At 36.8% G+C, this 21,950-nt stretch overlaps 1 protein-coding gene across 1 annotated transcript in view; it reads right to left on the minus strand.

Moving 5' to 3' along the window:
• LOC140231738 (arginine-hydroxylase NDUFAF5, mitochondrial-like) overlaps positions 1-21,017 on the minus strand; it is a 122,350-nt gene extending 101,333 nt beyond the window's left edge. Inside the window, exons 1-6 of the mRNA XM_072311893.1 lie at positions 20,968-21,017; positions 16,896-17,366; positions 11,505-11,545; positions 9,996-10,059; positions 9,370-9,417; positions 2,879-2,985 (exon numbers count right to left, since the gene is read on the minus strand). Coding sequence (XP_072167994.1) covers positions 2,879-2,985; positions 9,370-9,417; positions 9,996-10,059; positions 11,505-11,545; positions 16,896-17,333 — 698 coding nt within the window. The 5' untranslated portion in view covers positions 17,334-17,366; positions 20,968-21,017. The remainder of the gene's footprint in view (positions 1-2,878; positions 2,986-9,369; positions 9,418-9,995; positions 10,060-11,504; positions 11,546-16,895; positions 17,367-20,967) is intronic.
• Positions 21,018-21,950: the final 933 nt, after the last annotated feature.

The following is a 21,950-nucleotide window of genomic DNA, read 5'->3' on the forward strand; positions in this document are numbered from 1 at the left end:
TCCATTCATTCATTCATATCTCTATTTAGTCTGGTTTTGACAAAGTTACCCCCTGTAGTGAACACATCACTTATATCTGTGGAGACCTTGTACAAGCTGCTAGCACATCAAAATATATGGCACAACATGCTGTATGACCAAAAAAAAAAAACAAAACAAAACCCCAAAAAACACAAGACAATGAAGTTGTAAGTGAACCTTATGCAAAGGAAGTTACTATAACTGTTAACTCTTTTCATTGCAAACAATAAACTTAAGCGTGATGCTATATATCCTCACTTGGGACTTTGACTTTGCTCACATACAAACTGCAAGCAATCTCATCATTTCCATTAAAAACATGCATTTTAACTGAACCATGCATCCAAGTTAATGCATTGTGAAAATAATGCTTGGAGGAGGTTGGTGAGTATAATCATCTTTCAGCAAACACAAGACAAATATAAACAGAGAAAACAAGTAGAAGAATTAACATTACAAGATCATAAAAGTGCTCAGAAATGAAGTAAAAAATTGAAGCTGTTGCTGTATCGCATACACAGAATTAAATGCGTAGGGATAACAAGTATAGTGCATATCTTTTGTGCATTCTCCAAAATTGCCATGCAAAAGAGAAATCTTGTCAATAGAGATGTGAGAAGCAAAATTTCAAGTGGTATAAAATTATACACGCATCCTCTGAAGTACCACTTTGCCAGAAGCACGCTGAATGAATGACCTGCTGATAAAGTTGTAGGAACTTTCACTCCAGAATTAATCACATGAAAATGAAATACCAGTTAATGGAATAGAACTGATAAAGGTTTAATAGTACCTCAATCAGAACTGATGGAAAAAATACCAAACAAAGAAACCAGGGATAATTCAAGAAGGCAGAGTATCTAACAGTCATCCTATACAATTTTTCTTTCTTTCTCACTTTTATACGCTACTGCGGAATATCAAGAAATACGACTTTGATGGTGGATTGATTTTCTTTTTTCTTCCCCCGAGGAATATATCTGAAGAGGAAGTGACTTTTTCCCCTTCAGTCCCAAGGCTTCAGCCACCTGCAGTTATTTGTAGCGGAGGGTGCATCGGATGGGCAAGTTTCTCCTCATTGCAAACACTCTTTTTTATACTGTGCCTCATAGACTCACACACTTCATTGGGTCAAAGTGAATGCTCACTGGCTGAGTCTCATTGCAACATCATTTCCACAATCTCTAGTCTCACAGTTCAGGCTGCAAAAAAGTCATTACAAAAAAAAAGTCAATTACATCTAAATGCAGCGAGAGTGCAAACGATCAGCAAACTTTCTTTTGTTGTAAATGAAGATGCAATTGAGTTGTTCTATTATGTTGATAATAAATAATTCATTATTAAAAAAATAAACACTGTCTTTCTTTATTTTGAAGATTGTAAAGTGATACCTAGAAGAGTCTGAAGAACAAATGTGTCATTAGACTACCTAAAAGTCATTGACCACTTCACTCCCTGTATTACAACAACATCCACGCATGTAGGGTATGAAAACATTTTGCCGGGAGCGGTGATAATGTGGCCAGAAATACACTGTCTGGCTATACACGATGGAAGAAGCCGAGAGGAATTACTGGATTTTTCACTTGAATGGGAATGAGATTGATTCACATTTCATCCGTCACCAATTTGAATAAACACATGGAATTTCATCCATAGATCGCACTGTTTACCACTGAATGTTTATATTTAGAAGGTACCAAATCTTAGGACATATGAAAGTAAAATTCAATATCCATTTTCTGCATTCATAAACAAAGAGTTTCCATTTCATGATACGGCGCAACATAGTGAAATGTAGAAAGATTATAATGTAAATTTGGGAAAACCTGCAGAAAATCAAACTGAAATTTTATACCATTTTTTAAAATAGATTTTCTGTGATTCTTATATTTCCTGAGGACATTCTCATAACAACTTAAATTTAAATGCAAACTAAAGACACAAGTAATTGGCAAAAAAAAAAAAAAAAAACGCATTACAAAGGTAGTCTTTCTTCCTTCAAATATTCTAAATTTCCAAATATCTTATTTTGACATATGCATTCTCCTGTCTTGTGTCTAAATTTCTGAAGAATGTACTTCCACATAAAATACACTTGAAATTAATCTGAGATCTTTTTTTTCTCCTTATATTCTCTGAACCTAGACCTCAAAAAGTAGAAAATATGGTGCATTTTGAGGTGATGAGGGCTACCAAACTTTGTTATTCAAGCCAAGCTGTCACTTTGGTCACAACAGTTACTTTATGATTTAGTAATTATTGAGTTCTTTTGACAGACTCATATTTATTGTTTCCTGAACACATTCCATGGTTTATTCATTTATGATAATATATGAAGTCACTGTGGACTTTTGATGTCAACATCTCTCAAAAGGCGTTTTCACATCATGCACGCAAATGTCCACGTACGTAGCTAGGTTGGTGCTGCCACGCCGCGCCGGGTCGGGTCACTGACCAAGCAGCCGCGGTAGCATCTACTAATGCGGATGCATACGGCTCAATGAGGCGATACCGATAGACAGTATTCCATATAGCTGTGTGCAGACGGAGGCGAACGAAGGAAACGTGCACACACCGATGGTCTAAGCGCGGCTTCTATTTTCAGATCTGGCTACTATTGCAGCGTGCACTAGTGCGTGCAGATTTATTAAAATTAATATTTCAGTTTTGGGCATTTTTTGTGATGGGATAGAATTTTCTCGAGAGTTCTTAGGACATGCTCTCACACCTCTCAAATTTAAATTTACGGGAAGAGATTCCCTTTAAAAAGGAAATGCTAGATTTGCCAGAGCCTAAATATGATGGGAAAAAATGCAGGATGAGCTTGAAACATGTCATGTTTCATCCTCCTTACCTCATATTGCTCATGATAAGATCTACAGATTCCTCCTCAAAGGGTAGAAATTCTTCATCACACTGCACCTTGTATGTCTTCACGCCGTCTGGAGAGGGCGCTTGTTCCTTCACAGAGGAGAAGAGAAAAAAAAAAAACACACACAGAGGGAATTGGCATTTATCTGAATACAATGAGATGACAGAATGAATGGATGGCCCTCACCCTGACCTTTGACCTGCAGGCACAGCTGAGAGATGACCTTTTCTGATTTCTGAATGACTGCACTCAATGGTGCCTCCTGGTGCTTTTTTTTTTCAGCAAAAAAAAAGAATATGCTAAAAAAAGAATGGCGTCTATGAGGTTATCATTCCTTATCAATGAAAGACTGGTACTGCTTACAGGGTACTGAAAAATCCTAGCCATCATTGCAGAAACAATCTACCACAAACACGACAAAAACAAAGTCAGAAAATCAGAGACAATTGGCAGATGTAGCAAAGAATGTGGTCACTGTAAGCCTTTCAAATATCAAGTGAATGCTTTGCCTAGTTTTCAATTTAAAATCTATGCTATCAGTGAAGTAACACAGTCATGATTCAATTGGAAGAAAGAAGACAGTTCTGTCTGAATGACTTTTATTTTACATATTCTGTTTCATATTTCATGAATTCACAAAAGGAAAATCTGTTGGTCTCATGAGAAAATCAAGGAGATGAAAAATATGCAATCTATAAAAGATATATCACATTTTGCAAGAGGTAGAACTATGAGAGATGTTGACATCAAAGATCCACAATGACTTCATAGATTGAATGTCAGTCTGTCGAAAGAGCTCGGTACACGCATGTATTCAGAATTTAAGTTGACTTTTAGTCCTTCAACATTAACTAAATCATAAAGTAACTGTTGTTACCAAAGTGACAGCTTGGCAGGAATAACAAAGTCTGCCTTCAGAGTAAATTCTCCCCAATTGATGGTGGTGGACAGGACTTACTGACAGCTATATAATCAATATGGGTTACCATTCAGAAGCATAATTTTTCTTTCTGTCAAAGTGCCAGAACAAGTATATGTATCACAAAGTTAACGTGTGTCTGCTAAAACATGCAATCCATCTGAAGTAATGGTAACACTTCTCTGCTAGTTGTCACAATCGTATTTGGGCAGAGGATATTTGGCATTAAAAAAAAAAAATCATGTGACACTTCACATGCTGTTGAATTGTCAGGATACACAAAGTAAAAATATTAACCATTGTTTTTCTCTCCTTTTGATTGAATATTTAGTGAATATATTGATGTATTAACCTTTTCTGTGCCACAGACTTTGAACAGTGTGCACAATTTTCAAGATATGGCATTTAATGCATATGTGTATGTCTGTTGTACCACAAAACTTTCTTATATAAAATTTTCGTGCTAAAGCCTAAAATATAAGGAGATATCTGTATTTTTCTAAATAAAATGTAACTGTAGACGGTTTAGTCTGGAAACATTTTTATTATAACTATTGTTCACATTTTGTATATTTAACAATATTTAACATCGATTTTACCAATTCAAATTTTTACAGTGTTTGTTTCTATCCCTTTTTCACATTGTAGAACTATTTTAAAGCACTAATGCTGGGTTTTTGTTTCATATGCAAATGGTAAATTATGCCTTTAAATGATAATTCACACAACATCTGCGTCATTTTATTGCCACATGCTGATTGCTTTAAAATATGTGACCCGATTCAACAAAAGGATCATAAAGTTGCTGACGGCTGAGCTGAGAAAATCGAGTTTGAAGTCACATCATCAAAATTGGTCAAAACAATCGGATTTCTGTTTTTTGCATAATTTTGTAGTCTAATGTTTTGTCTATCATCTGCCGAAATTTCGAAGCTTAATGATCAAAGGAAAGGCAAGAAATCAGCATTTTTCTGGGCCATGATTTTCTGACTTTCAACGTAACAGAAACGTGTCCGAAGATTTGGATTTAGCGCCACAGCTAGACTCTGCCCCTAGCAACGAAGGAGTGATCTTATTGGTCAGTGCGTGGCATCCTGATTACTGATTGGTTGTGCGTAGACCGCTGGCGCTAAGCTTGAATGAACATCGCGGAGGTCGCTAGGAGCACACCTTCTATTGCCAAACGGTGAAAACTGTCTCGCCTCCCCTTGATCATGATAGCGTCGGAAAGAAAACTTTGAAGGCGTTTTTCTCGAAACTCTGATTTCCACAACCACTTGACATGTGCTAATAAAATCATTGATATTTCCGCAATCGAGTACTTTTATGAGTTATGCTATATATGAAATTAAAGTATAAGAGTACGGGAATAATGTCATACCATTTTCAGAAAATAGTCCTCCCCCGACTTTTGGATCCTTTTGTTGTAGCGGGTCACATGTGTTGTTTGTAAAGATTGGATATTTTTTTTTTGGGGGGGGAAATTTGCAAATTCTCTCAACAGCTTAGTTGGCAGACTCAAGAGGTTAAACAGAGAGGCACAAAGGACATAAGTCTAAACTTTCTGTTTTTTAACTTGGGTATTTTTCCCTTACGGTAAAACATCTTTCCAGTTTCAAGTATTTTCTCCATAAAGCCAAACATCTTTAAAGTTCTAGTCACTAAATTTTCTTCGTAGGAATTACAACACAAATGCAGACTTCATGAATATCCATGCTCTCACTGTGGCCCAATTCCTCTAAATCCATTTCCCTCCACCTTCCCCTCTTCTTCCTCCTCCCATCTCCCTCCTCCTCATCCTCCTCCTCCTCCTCCCCTCCCCCTCCTCCTCTTCCTCCTCCTCCTCCTCCTCCTTCTCCTCCAACTTAAGTCAGCCTGTCTCCTGATCCAAATCCTCTAACACACACTCTGTATTCCAATCCAATCAAAAGACGAATTTCAATTTCCAGTCGATCACCCCTCGGTGACTCTCTGCGATAATGGATGCAACCCCCAGCCCGTTTTTTAAAACCCCTGACAGAAAAAGGAGAGAATGGGGTTGGGGCGTCCCCGTCTCTGCATTTCCTCTGGGGCAAAGAACCAATTACTGGACTAATGTGTCTTCGTACAGCACCAGTGTCAAAATTCTCACAGCCCCTAAAATTGAAAATATTTGAATTTTAATGGAAATGTGAAGACTTGCCCACAAATAGATTCCCTTATTTCACTTGTTATGTGGGAGAGAAAAAAAAAATGATCCTGAGTGCAAAGGAGCCGGTTTTAAAGTGTGAGGTCTAGGCTCGACATACTACTGTGACCCATTTATGATGTGATATTAGGGTCAAGTTTATTCATCCTTCCATCCCTCACTGTGCTTTCTTCGCTGATTTGCATGTTTAATGGAGTGCTTTCTTCACCAATTAGTACAGATGTCTAGAAACTATTTGCCCGTAAGTACAGATTAACTCTTAAATGTGCTACAGTGTAAACCCCCATGTGCCACATTATTTTGAGGCAGCAACGTAGTCATGCTTTGGGAAAACATTTCTTTTTTCATATCTATGTAACTTTTTACTGTTTTTTGTTATGCTGGACATGTAATGAGCAATGTTGTAGAGAAAATGCCAAGCTTTGCTTTGGTGTAAGTTTTATGACAAATCTATGTGACTTTTTGTCTTTCATATGACCAGTAGCTACATTATCATAGAGGAATGAGTTTGCACACAAAACAGTGATATAAACTTAGAATGTACTTGCAACTCCAGCAGGTAACATCCCTTTATAGTCAATCACTACAAATTATATTGCAAGCTACATGTGACAGGAATAGAATTGTGATATTACCTTTCATTGTACTGTGGCATTTGGTGATTTATCAATTGGTTTGCGTGAGTTTGTGCATTTGAGCAAAATATGCAAACCTGGCATGCCGTCGACTGAGTCGGGCGTATGAACGTGGCACAAAAAGAGTTAACTAATCACCGTAACACAGGGTGGCCCAAAAAGAACGGAACGCCTAAGATCTTTAATTTCAGCAACATCGTTGCAAATATGTCATCATGTTGCATACTATTAGAAAGGCCATTCTTTTTCCAAAAGAACAACACCAAATTGTTTAATTTTGGTTCATGCATCATGGTTTTAGGACCCTTTTTGTCACCCCTTGCAATTTTCAAAATGAGATCATTTTGCACTCTCAGAGATACAGAAACCAGTGGGAATTCGGCTTACCGTAGAACCAGTAGCGTTCGCAATGTGCGGAATGTGGGGCGGACAGTGTTATTGTCGTCAGGTCGTCTCATTCACAATGGTAACGGAAAATGACAGCCACATTCCACACATTGTGAACGTTACTGCTTCTATGACAAGCCGAATTCTCGCTGATTTCGGTGTCTCTGAGAGTGCAAAATGATCACATTTTGAAAATTGCAAGGGTTGACAGAAAGGGTCCTAAAACCATGATGCATGAACCAAAATTAAAGAATTTGGTGTTATTCTTTTGGGAAAAGAATGGCCTTTCCAACAGTATGCAAAATAATGACATATTTGCAACAATATTGCTGAAATTAGAAATCTTGGGCGTTCCGTTCTTTTTGGGCCACCCTGTATAATGTGTCATCATAGCTTTCCTGTTAGACTGAGGCAAACTGCTACTCCTGAAAGAGCTTGTCAACTTGCAATAGATAGGCCAAGTTTGGACAGAGTAATAAGTGAAAGCTGATTAAAAAAAGCCAAGCAAGTTATAGCTAAGTACCTTAGCACATAAAGGATCAATCTGTATCATACTGCCTGCCATAAGTTAGATGATTTCTGATGGTCAGTGGCTAAATTTGACTGGTCAATAATGGGCCATCAACCAATTTGCATTTGCCACTTATTCAGCATAAAATCAAAGCATGCTTTTTACAAGGCAGTGAAAAAAAAAATATATCGGGTTCCTCCACTCTATACCTCTAGCTAACATCAAAATTACAACTTGAAAAGTACTCTCACAGCGCAGACCTCTGCCAAGTCAGCTGCTCATTTCCACCACTCATCTTATTCTTCCATAGAAATCTGTGATTTCCACTCATACACGCATGCTGAAAAATCGCCCAGTTTCCCCAATATAGAAGTCACTTATTTACGTCATCAGCTTCCAGCTGCGCAGCGCCTCCCCGTGCAGAGTATGTACATTAGTGCACGTATGTAAACCTCCAGTACATGCAGCTTGAACTCCCAAGTTTATAGACCCTACATGCCACAAGATAAGAAATCCTTTGAAAATCTATGAAAAAAAAAAAATCACTGTGACCAAAATTTAATCATCTGTTCTATGTGTCATTATGAACTTTTCCTGCAAGCTTCACTCAAATTTGTTAACAACTTTTTGAGTTATTTTGCACATAGATAAACAAACAAAAAAACAATGCCAATGAAAACATGAACTCTTTCATTGACAGAGGTAATTGCAAACTGCTTTGTCACAGGTATGTGTGTGATCTATCTCTACATCTATCTAGAAAACATCTTTCGAGGTTGAGTAGATCATTCATTTATCATACATTATTAAGATAATTGCTGCAATGGCTAATTTTAGCCCATTGTGCTGCAAAGATTATTTCACTCACAGTAAAAAAAAACACCAAAAATGAGCAAAGATTTTGATGACACACTCTCATATCTGTTACTCACTGCATCTCACACAAAAAATTCTGGGTATACACATTTAGGTTTTTTAAGTACTTTTTTAGAATTAAAATACATTGACTCCAGTACTGATAGCAGAGTAGACAGACCGTCAAGAAAACACACACAAAATGAACAGGAAATATCTTCCCCCTTGCAAACATATCCATAAGGTTACTAATATCTACTGAACAACAGTTTATACTACCTTTTATGTATTTTTTTTTTCTTGCTGGCAAGCAAGAAAATGAAATTCAGGTGCACAAAAACTATACAGAACTGAAAACACATTTCCTCACATTATGCTTTCCTTCTTTCTTCCCAAATACTTAAAACTTTTAAAGTGCTCCATTTGCAAAGAAATGAAAAACATGCATACCTCCATCTGACCTTATTGAGCTATATTTGTCAGAAAAAAAGTCTAAGTGATAAAATGATGTCTATGTCTAAATATTGTTTGCTTTCCCATGATAACAAGTATGTGACAGGTTTGATAACATTGGAGATTAATGTACATTTTCCGACCTCTTCTTTTGCTTTTTTCAATTTAACAGGACCCAAAATACACAGAGGCTCATCACTTGCCTGCTGCATCACGGACTAGAGAGGATGAATAATCAAGCCTGACGTTTTAAAAAAGTACTCACATACAGTCTGAAAAAAAAAAAAAAAAAAATTGGGGGGAAAAAAAAGGAGACTAGGAAACAAAGTCAAAGTGGCTGATTTTCTCTAATGAAATCATCCCTCCGTGCCCCCCTTATCTCTTCTCCATTTCGTGTTTCTATTTGCACAAAGAGAAATGACACCCTGATTAAGACACAGATGCAAGTTCAAGACACGACACTAATTATATAAAAGCCTTCCTTCGTTTGGTAATTATCCTATGCCCCAAGGTCTGGGTACTTACCAACATTTTCTCAGACATTTCACATTGGTACAGAGTGCCCACTTCATCCTGAAGGATATAAAGATATCAGCAAACACGGATATAGAATTTTTTCTCTCAAGAACACAAAACTTTGTTTTTCTGGGTTATGCAAAGGCTAATGCTTATCCATACCTGAGGTGCATATAATGGACATACATAACAAAAATCATGTAACTGATCATCAAAACAACTGTCCTTTAAAGAACTCAGCATAACTCAAGGAAAACTCATTCTTGTCAAAGAGAGGGAGAGGTGGAAAACATGTAACTCACAACTTTAACTAAAACAAGTTTGCCTACTCTTTTAATGAAATGACAAAAGGAGTTCATTCAGAATATTTATATCTCATGTTATGTTCAGCAAACTCTCATAATTGTACCATACAGTATATCTGAGGTAAATAAAAAAAAATAATAATAACTATATGCACACACACACACAAAAGAGAATTACAGCACATGAAAATGAAAGCAAAGTGTTGTTTTTTTTTTCAATATTGTTCTTCACACCAACATTTATGTCAATAAATGCAATTCAAGGTGACTAATTTCATTATGATATCCACACAGGGAAATGCACTTTGAAAAAACAGGTTGATTACTTACATCTGTGAGGTAGTTTGCCAGAAGTCCCCTTCCACAACCAAGGTCCACAGCAACTTGGAATTTCCTGGAACAATTGAACAACATCAATCGCTGACAATGTAGAAATAGAGGCTGACTGATTTACAACATCAAAATGGGTCTGATTAATTTCAGGTGACATTTGAAACTTGTTTGTTTATGCACATCTTAAATACCACCATCTCATGGCAATATTTTGAATGCTACAAAAAACATGAAGAAAATCTGTAAAATGTGATATTAAATGGCTTTAGAATCATTTACATTAAATCAGATCAACCTTGGGTCTACTTTTACCAGAAAATGGAAGCAAATCACACAACAGATTCAACCACAGATACCACTGAACAGAGACATTGATCACTCACCTGCATTTTACGGACCCAGGATGTGTCATAAGGTATCATCCATGTGAATTATATTATTACCACTATCATCACACTAGATTTCACCAACAATGACAATAATCCCCACCACCAGATTTTTTTTCCTTGTACATATAATATTATCATTACTTATAGAAAAAAAAAATTGAGCAAAGAGAATGGAAATCATTTCTTTTACACAGTAGTCACAGAAGCAACAAATATGTAAGTATAATATTAAAGCAAAACCACAAGACAGATGGCTTTACATCTCTTTTACAGGACAATTACATGTTATTTGTTTGCTGTTTGTCAGTTAGCAATTTCCCTCAAAATGTTATCAGTAAAACAAATAGATGATATTTTTGGCAGTGATCAAGCAGATGATCCAAATTTTTTCAAAGGCTGAGTGCACAGTCTAGCAGGCGTTAGTGAACCTATGGTCTCAAAGTAGGTTTGTACTTTCTTAGCGCATCCAGTTAACATTTCAAATTAATGATCTATTTACTGGAGGTTCACACATGAATGATGTTTGTTTTATCACATATGCAAACATATTATATCCATATTTCGTTGCCGACTCCAGTAACTATTGTCATAATCAGGGTATTCTTCATCATTGCGATGACACTGTATCATCGGTTTCTTATTCAGATGACTTTAAGCTGACACAAACTCATGCCTCTATTCAGCAACTTAGCAAAACCTCGATCAAACCCTTAATAGAACTTCATACAAAGATATTGAATTGACATCGCAACACAAGAAAACATTGAATTTGATTTGATTTGATTTGATTTGATTTGATTTGATAATGGCTTATTGAAACAAACATGCAAAGTAGTAGCATGAAGGCTAAAATTATAATGCATCACAATTCTAAAGATAATTGATCACTCAACTGCATTTTATGGATTCATGATGTGTCATAGGGTATCATCCATGTGAATGATAATATTACTACTATCATCACACTAATAACAATGATTTCAACATCAACAACAACAAAAACAACAACAAAAATAATAACAATAATTATCACTACCATATTTTTTTTATTATAATGTATCAATTCTAAAGATAGAAACATTTCCAAAAGACCTGAATTCAAAATTGTAATCCTTACCTTGTAACATCTCTAACTCTGTCTACTAGTCGATATGCAATCTGTGAAAGAGAGAGACAGAGTGTTTCTGAGCTCAGTTTTACAGGAGAATGAAATTCAAATTATACTAAATGTTGATTAAGTGAGGCAGCAGTATCAGTAGAACACATCTCTGAAGTTTAAAGAAAATAGGACAATCCATTCAAAAGTCATGAGTCTTTGAAATTTTTGTGCCAGCATCGCTGGATGAGAAAACCTTTTGCGACAGTTCCTGCATGCAGGACAATGATATAGAGAAGATATAAAAGAGAATTTCACATGAAAAAGTTTATCTTTCTAAGTGCAAAGTGCACATTCCCTCCTCTTGATACTGTCATAATTGATGGTAATATAATTCCCACTTTTCTAAAAGAGGTTCAAAGTAAAGTGTTTTTTTTATTAGTGCTAGAAAAGAGAAAATATGTTGTATTCTCTTCGTAGTTTCTATATATTCTTGTCTTGCAATGACATCACAAACTGTTGTCTTCTCATCCACTGACGGTGGCTTCCAAACTTTAAAAATTTTTATAAAATGGGTTCAAGAATGTAGCCAATAGGAAGCGCTGAAATGAGTCACGTGGGCGTTGTTTACTTTAGTACCATTGCACTGCAGTACCAGTGCGCACTCAATCAGTTGTTACAAGTGTGTCGCGCGCTACTATACGCGCTGTCAATCCTGTAAACAACTTCTAGTTCGGGCTGCCGCCAGCCGGCCTTTCTTGTGTGCATAACATTATGTGGTGTACTTATATGTGCGGGATTTCCGAGTGCGATGTGCTTGACTCTCTCAAGCGAGTGCTACATGTAGCTGACTGGTATCGACCCACAAAGGTAGGAACTACGTGAAAAATGATGTTAGTTTTCGACCCATTTTATAAAACAAATGATGCACAGGATTATTTTGTGGCGTTAGTGGAGATGCAGCTCACTCTCGGGTATTTACAATGTAGTGCAACATGCACTCGGCTTCGCCTCGTGCATGTTTCACAATTGTAAATACCCTCGAGTCCGTTACGCCTCCACTAACGCACTCTATCCTGTGCATCATTTGTATAATAACTTTTGAACAGACTATCTGATTTTCCTTTGAGCCTACACCTGCATCAGTGAACTATGACCTTACCTTAAATAAATTACAAAAAGGCAGCCACGCAATCTTTTTCTATTAACCCGGTTGAAAACAAAAGCATTGTGCACATACACACTAAAACCTACATGGGAACATGGAGGTACGTTTGTACCGCCATGATGGGAATCATTACAGAAAGAATTTGATGCCTAGAATGATACTGTAAAACACGATATTTTTGCAAATTGGAGCCAATGGCCTTTTTCATAGCATGAAATTTTTGTGAGTTGCCTCTAACATTCAATGCGTGAAGTGTAGACAAGAACTTTCACATGCATCGTGAATCCTGGCTCTCACGAAATTCGTGAAATCAAAATACACACAAACATTCCTTGTTTTACAGCATTTGGTTAAAGCTGAAACCAAGAATTTTAGAAGGAAATGAAGAGACACTCATTGTATAGACACGCAGGTGCATTGAGAGGGTGTTTAAAATGGACGCACAGCTAATAAGAGCGGTTTGGATGCATTGGCCCGAGTCAGCCATCATCTGAAGTAGCTGACCAGTTCTCTCTGAGAAGATATTTGGTATTGAGTTTCCTCAATCCCCGCTCAGACGCTGTGCAGGTCTCATTTGGTAAATTGGGACTTGAGGTCAGCATCCTCAAGTATTCTCTACATTGGTGCAAGTTAACCCGTTGAGGATGGTTTGATTTTGCTATAACACGAATTTCCCAAAGAACACCAGCCCGAGTATACTCGGGACTTGTCGCCAACAGGTTAAGGGACAAGTTCACTTTAATATACATATGGATTGAGTGAATGCAGCACTACAAGTAGAACAAAATTTCATACGAATTGTCTGATTTTTCTAAAACTTTCAAAAGTTTTAGAAAAATCAGACAATTCATTCAAAAGTTATATATTTTTGAAGTTTTATTGCCACCATTGTTGGGTGACAAGACTGCTACAGTTTGTGATGTCACACCATGATATAGAAAATATAAAGAGAAATTAAAGGTCGAGTTTACCTTTGGGAGCAGTGATGTAAAAAATGTTCAAGATATCACATTTGATGCATATGTGTAGGTCTGCTGTATCACAAAACATCGTATCAAATAAATTTTTCACAATAAAGCCTAAAATATAAGGAGATACCAGCATTTTTCTCAATAAACCATAACTGTAGATGGTTTAGTCTGGAAGCATTCTTATTATAACTATTGTTCACATTTTGTGTATTTAACAATACTTAACATTGATTGTACAGATTCAAAATTTCCCAGTGGTTGTTTCTATCCCTAACTCACATTTTAGAACTATTTTGAAGCACTAATGCTGGTTTTTTGTTTCATCTGCAAATGGTAAATAATGCCTTTAACATACATTGTTATATATTTTACTTTTTGCATAATAAGAGAGTACTTGACTTCAAGAATTCTCTTTATATTTTCCTTATATTGTTCTACACATGTGTGATATCATCAACTGTTGTTGTCTTCTCATCCAGGGTGACTGCACAGAAAATGTAAAAATTCATAACTTTTGAACAGATTGTCCGATTTTCCTCAAACTTTCACTGGTGTGTTCTGCTGATATTGCTGCATTCATTCAATCCACGTATAAGTGTATTAAGGTGAACTTAATCATAAATATCTATGCACTACATCAAATAAACACACACACACTGCCTGACGAAGCAAACTCTGCATATTGGCACTATGCATAGTGATTTTCATTTGATTTCTACTCAGTGCTGTCAACAGTATTTCAGAATCAAGAATTGTGATTTACATGGTGTTTGTGTCTTACTTCAACTGCAAATTCTGCAATTTCTGTTGTATTGTAATTTTGAACTTCTCATACTCTTTAGGTTAAGGTTGACCTCACTTCAGTCAGATGTATTCCTTCATATGGATGTCATTCTTGTGAACATTTTTATTTATGATCCAAAATGTATTATGTGGTCCCGATTACTATTTTTCTTGGCATTCACAAATTTGCACCTTCAAGAAATATAAGTGACACAAAACCTAAGCTAATTACTCTGTTTGTGGTATGCATTGTATTGGGAGATGCAATCACATAAATTGTCTTGTAGGTCAACATAGAAATCTTATATAAGTCTGCTTGATCCATACTCTAAAGATGTCAAAATATGAAAACCTTCAATGATACGAAGTGTGATGCAAATGAAAGATGCGACATTGTACTGCGCAATAGTCAATGCTAAGGCAATGAGTTTCAACCGTAACCCCTTCCTGCTATGCTAAGGTCACCTTACCAATTCTCTCCACTCTCCCATCTAGACCCACTTTCATAAAAATCCTGGTTAAAGGCTTTGTAAGTTGCACTTTCTCTCATACACTTCTTTTTTTTCACTGACATTTATCTAGTTTCCTCATGAAAAAAAAAAGTGGACTCAAAAGGGGCCTGAGCTATCATTCAATCAAAGCAGAATCTTCTTCAGAGGCAAAATGACAACAACAACAAAAAATAGTCAAGACTGAGATGTTAATGTCATTAAAAAAAAACAACAACAACAACAAAGAACAGAATGGGGCCTGCTCACAAAGCAGTGAATGCTGAACAAAAATGAAATGGTAATTACAAATCTAAAAATTTCACAGATATAAAAATCTATCTTGTTATGGTATTACAGCCCTAGAACAAATTCAAAGGATATGACTTCCATCTTCCTTTTAAAGGGAAGATAAACCCCAAGAACAATGTGGATTGAGTGAAAGCAGCAACATTAGTAGAACACATCAATGAAAGTTTGAGGAAAATCGGACAATCGATGCAAAAGTTATGAATTTTTAAAGTTTTGGTGTTGGAACCGCTGGATGGGGAGACTACTAGAGGATATGACGTATGAGTGGACAACAATTCAAAGAAAATATAAAGGAAATTCAACAAAAATTCACTTTTCTAGAATTATGAAAGAGCAGTGGACCAAACGCTTTCAGAAAGCAGGGGGAATAATTGCTACCCTTAACATATGTCAATATCAAGTTGATGGAATTTGTAATTTTCATGAAAAATTGATTTTTGTAGTATTTTCTTTATATTTTCTTGGTATTGTTGTCCACTCATACGTCATAACCTCCAGTAGTCTCCTCATCCAGCGGTTCCAACATCAAAACTTTAAAAATTCATAACTTTTGCATCGATTGTCCGATTTTCTTCAAACTTTCACTTATGTGTTCTACTAATGTTGCTGCTTTCACTCAATCCACATTGTTCTTGGGGTTTATCTTCCCTTTAAATTCATGCAAACATGGAAATTAAGTGAAGATGTGTGCACAGTTAACTCATACACTCTGTAGGCCTACACTTGCATGTAATCCATGGACAATAATGCTGAATTTATGTCAGTGTTTTCAAATTTAAGATATAAGAAAACAATAAAGATTTTGCTTGATTTCAAGATTTCTAGCGATCCACGTCCGACAAGCTTTGCTTTTTAGTGGATCACTATTTTCCATGATCGAATTTATTTTCCGCTCGCCCACGTAGTATTTGTACAGTGTTCCTCTTTATTATTGTACATATGTTGTTCTATAATTTGTCTCGTATATTACATGAATCTTTTGCAAGCGTTTGAACAATATCATTTAATGACATGTATACATTGTACTATGTTTTTGATTTTCGTTGATTGGAAATTAACTATGATTGAATTGAATTGATTACAAGATCATAAACTCACATTCTCGCAATCACACAAAATCTAAACTGTGAATCATACAATTTTGCTAATGAATTTGGGGTTTGCACATACCATATAAAGTGTTATATAGATTACCATGTAAACATATCAAAGTTAATGCATGTTATACAATGTAATTAAATGTATTTTCTGCCTTCAATACACACAACTAGAGAGGGCTCTATTGATTTTTACTGGTGTCACAGAATGATTTTCCTCTTAGTTACACAATGTAAAGAGTAAATTAATGTTCATCATTTTAACACTTTGCATTTGTGGAGTCTTTCTCAACTTATCAGTGATGGTGATAGATGGATGCAAATATTTTAACAAAGCAGCTTGGTAGTAGAATCTGTCAAATTCAAATTGATTAATAGTACCACAAAAAAAAAAATAATAATCTCAAATGATGAAAGAGGAAGAAGATCTGATCATCAACGAGATTTTGATTTATTTTGGGGCCATATGTTTATGATTTCATAAAATGGCCTGACCAGCAGTGAATGTCATCATCAAAATGGTGATGAATGGGCAAACAAAAGTGATGGTCTGAATGATTAATCACTTGACATCACAAATGCACTGAACTCACTTCATCCTTCAGGTAATCATAAACTTCCACATCCTCTGCCATCGCTGCCCGGTCGCGCTGCTTCCGTTTGGCCTTCCTGTCAAACACATTCATCACCGTCTCCCCTCTGCCCGGACGACATCGTCCCTGGGAGGAAGAGAAGCACCTGCATCCTGTTCTGTTCCCATGGCAACCAACTTTGCTCCAACGAGCATGTGGCTTCAGTCTTTCCGTCCATCTGTTATGGTAAGGCTCCGGTTCTGTTGGAATGCCACGTGCTAAGCGTTCTTTTGCCACTGCAGGTACATGCAGGGTGCTCTTTTGTGAAACTAATGTATGTCTGAATGCATCTAGCACATAAGTCCCTGATATCCTGGCTATAGTTTGTGCAATATGAGTCCTTCTGAGCACTGATGAACTTGGGCCGCTTAGCAACCAGCTGCTACACACCTGCTGCATGTTTGGTGCCACCACAAACCTCTGTTGTGAGACCTGGAATAAGGACAGAAAAACACAGTGAAAATAATTTAACCCACATCTACTGGCTGCTTAATGCAGTTTAAGTTCTTGGTGAAGGAGGCTATTTCATGCATGTTTACTTAACTGTGCTCTCTCAATTTCAATGTAAACATAAATAATGAAGACATATCACTTATAGATTCAAAATAAATCACTCATGCAAATTTTGAATAGTCTTTTATTGAAAGACAATCATCATGTTTGAAATATTCATGATGAAAGCTGTCCAACTTGGCATGTAACTCATCTAGAGTATACTATATAGTGCTTACAAATATGAGCAAATATTACGGAAACTGATTCCTGCTGTGGACTAGTATGTTCAAAATCATAAACTCTGGATGGAACTACACAGGGGCATCGATTGGGGGGGGGGGGGCAAACATATCATTTATTTTACCCTACCCCCAATATTTCCCTGGGATGTGGAATATTTTCTTGTTTCTGTTTTTAGAAACTGTCCAAATACTTAACCCCAAGTGTGCACCAGATCAGGGTGGATCCAGGAATTCCGTAAAGGGGGGGGGGGGGGACGCAACTAATATTTCTGGTACCACTTCCGGGTTTCATTTCATTCATTTCTTTTTACTTGTTTTGTTTTTAACAAGAAATAAAGGGGGCGTGTGCCCCTTGCGCCCCCCTCTGGATCTACCACTGCCTTATTGCTGATTTTTTTTTTTTTCATCAAAAGTATGCACCAGATCTGTCACTCAGATTATTAAAAAAAAAAAAAAATGCAAAAGTTCCATCAGGTAGGAGGGATAGCTTTTTTCAATTGGTTTCCCTCCATAGATTTTGCACACTTTTGGGATTTGCAATTTCCCAAATTCCATCCAAATTGTGTTAATTATGAGATATCTGGATTTGAATTTTAAACCTGTAAAAGCTCCCTTGTATGCAGGGGTGTCAATCCTGGAGGGTAAGGGGGGGGGGGGGGCAAACATATCATTTTGTCCCCCCAATAATCCCTGAAATGATGAAAGATTTTTGGCTTGATTTGATTGTAAACTCTACAAATATTTCACCCATAATGTGGACCAGATCACTGAATTTCAATTCTGAAAATGCAAAGTCTTTCTCATGTGGAAGGAGATACCCCCTCCCACACTCTCCCTTGTTACGTCCCCTTCCATACACTTGGTACACTTTGGAGATTGACAAATTCTAGAATATTTCATCAAAAAGTGTGCATCAGATCTGTCACTTCCAATTCAAATGTAATCAATAGTTCCCTCATCCTCTTTTAATTTAACCTTCCCCCGCTTGGGTCCTATCCATAGATTTAGACTTGGCACACTTTGGGGATTGATGATTTTCCGAATATTTCACAAAAGTGTGCATCAGATAGTTCTATCTTAATTCTAAAATTGCAAAAGCTTCGCCTTGTGGGAAGGGGCTGCCCCCTCCCACATCTTCCCCCCTCCCCATGAACTTCCATATAGGCACTTAGTATACAGTGATGTCACACAAGCAAAACAAGAGCTGAGATACATGTACAGCGATTCAGTCATTCACATTGATCAGTGAATGTTTATTTTGCTTAATTTTTTTATCAAAAAAAAAATCCAAAAATTTCACCAAAAGTGTGCACCAGATCGCTGAATTTCAGGTCTGAAAATGCAAAATCGCCCTCATGTAGGAGGGGGGATCCCCCCCCCATACCCTCCCCCACTTGGTGGCTATGCTCCCTCACACAGATCTTCCAACTCAAAGTTTTGCCCCCCCCCCCCCCATTTTGAAAATGGATTGATGCCCCTGGGACTGTACAGTAAAGTACATGCAGCACATACATGTACAATAAGGCATTGTTCAATCTAACATAGATGTAGACCTATTCCATTAGCTGTCAACATCAAAATTGAATGCCACTTCAAAAGTAAAATGATCTATAATTGATTGTCCAAGTTATATCTGCTATATGGCTTATCCTGTAGTTCAGTGATTGCAGCATTCACATGAACTACAAGATATCACATAGATTCGCAGATACATTTGAGTTAAACTGTTAATCAATTTTCATTTCCAATCATGCACAAACAAAAACGTCAATGGACTTGCCTATGTGAGGATTATTCTGACAGTTGACCAAAACACATTAATTTCACAAAGGTATTTCTTGCTGTTTGCATTATCTCGATATGTCCTGTATGTCAAAAACATTTTGTCCCCTGCACCAGTAAAATTACTATGTCAGCTACTAGCAAATTTGTTGTTTGCTATATTGGGGTCATGAGGAGTAGCTGGCACAATGTTGCTCTATAAGACAACTTCTGTAGTTCACAAATGCTGTGAATGGAGAAATATATAATGGGACATTTTAAATGTGTTGTGCAATGTGATACAAATACAAAATTTTTCTTCCATTTTATATCACTTGGTATTTCTGTAAGGTGAACTTGGGCAAAACATATCACATTATCATCATTATTTTTCCCAAGGGCTGCATGTAGATATAATTACAGCCATTTTTTTTTTTTAAATTAAAGATCCACACCAAATACCACAGTTTCTAGCATGCACAACATAATTTTCTGATTTTTGCATGATCCAACATGCTGCTACTCTCGATAAAATGCCATTTTATGACAACTAGTTTTCACTGCCTACTCATTGATGAACAGTGTTCATAAGTAGGTGCCTATATATTCAGTTTTTTTTTTCTTCATGTAACTAATTGATCCATGAAGCAGTCTGCTTATAGTCATAGCCCCATCTTATCATCTTATCAGTACATAGGGCAGCGCTTATTGCTTACTCATCATAGATAGCTACATCATCAATGCATACCGGCACATTTTACATAAGTTTTCCAAGATCATACAAAAACAAAACAGAACAAAACAAACAAACAAACATTCATTAGATTTCTACTTGACTAAAATTCATCTGTAATGTTAAATAAATAAGAGAACTCAGGATTATTCATGCAGTGAAAAATTATTTAATCTCGGAGAACATCCCCTTTAGATGCAACAGAATCTCCCCCTTTTTAAAAGATAAATTAATGTTGGCTTCAATTTAGTTTTGACTTCAGTGTAAATAAACATGACACAGTATCCATAGTAACAAGTACCAGCAGGTCGAGGTGCACATTAGGAGTTTAAATCAATTTCTCATAAATTTATGTTTCACCATTCATTGCTCAGTTGCTGCAGCAAGCTGCAGATGGTAGCAAAAGCCAAAGAATTACCAAATTCAGCTAAAGCTGCATCTAACGTTACAGCTGGCACAATTTAAGCAAATAAAGCCACGAAAGCTGGCTGAAGAAAACTTACAACAAGTAAATGCTAAATTCGTTTTCTGAATCAGGAGAAACCCCCGCACAGTTCGTGTACGTACTACTATACAGGTATTTGTATGGACCCGGTCTGAAACTCCAGAGGGCTACTCTAGGCGAAAGCTTCGATCGATATTCCGGTCCCATATGCTACAATTAGTGTCTAGTTTTTTGACAGTAGGAATGTTGCAAATAGGAAAAAGACTTCCGCAGTTCACAAGAATAACAACTTGGCCTTTTTAAACAAATCAAAATCGTAAACTTTACACATAACTACAAAGTAGAGAATAATCTCACCTTTAAAAAATGTGATAAATACCTGGATACGTTCGAACCAAAGAGTACGGCAGAGTACGGCGAATGGAGCGATGACCATGGCTGATTTGAACGAACCTTCCAAACGCTACCATAAATTACATTTTTAAATTGCAAAGAACAAATATATTTGGCTTTGAATTTATCAAAAAATAAATACAGTTTTTTGAAATTTTATCTGATCATTTAGATGACAATGACATGCTGTTCTTTTTTGACATAATTGTGAGCAGCTAGTGAGTAGTAGTAGCTGATCGCAAATGATGTTCAAGCAGGTGTGGTAGTTGGCGATCTGTTTGACAGACAATAAACACGAGACGCTGCGCGTGGGGGTGTGATATTTTGTCTGTTTAGGTTTTCTATGGGTACAAATAAGGTGCACACAGTTGTTCCGAGAGACGGCACTGCTGCTGAAGGATGAGGCTTTGAAGAACCAGCTGTTGCTGTAAGAGCTGACCTGGGACAGGGGTGTTCAGCTTAAAAGTTCACCTAGTGCCTAACTGACTGTTTGACACGACACGGCACAACCGATGTTCCAGGTCAACAGTAACACTCGTCTGCTCGTGTCTGACTGACGTCTGTTTTGTGTCTGTGGCTACTTCTGTTCTGGAGTTCTGTTCTTGTTGATCAGGTAATGTGAGAAGACTCCATCATACATACACCCACCACCAGCAAGCAGCATGACCAATGTGAAACAGTGTTTTGGTTTTATTCACCTGGCTGGTACAGCTATGGTGGTAGATCTAGATCTACCTCAAACACTCAAATTCACTTTGCTTTACGCTCAACCTCCATTGTAGAACTCATCCATATTTACAGCTAACGTTACATACGTGCACAGTTTCTTGCCTGAGACTTTAATTAGCAAGACCTTATTATAGAATCTAACGAAAATGAATTATAGATAGACACTAAAAACAAATGTTTGTCTAGAAATTTCATCAAACGTCGCATTAGCTCTTTAC

The sequence above is a fragment of the Diadema setosum genome, chromosome 1 (assembly GCF_964275005.1).
Source record: "Diadema setosum chromosome 1, eeDiaSeto1, whole genome shotgun sequence".
NCBI lineage: Eukaryota > Metazoa > Echinodermata > Echinoidea > Diadematoida > Diadematidae > Diadema > Diadema setosum.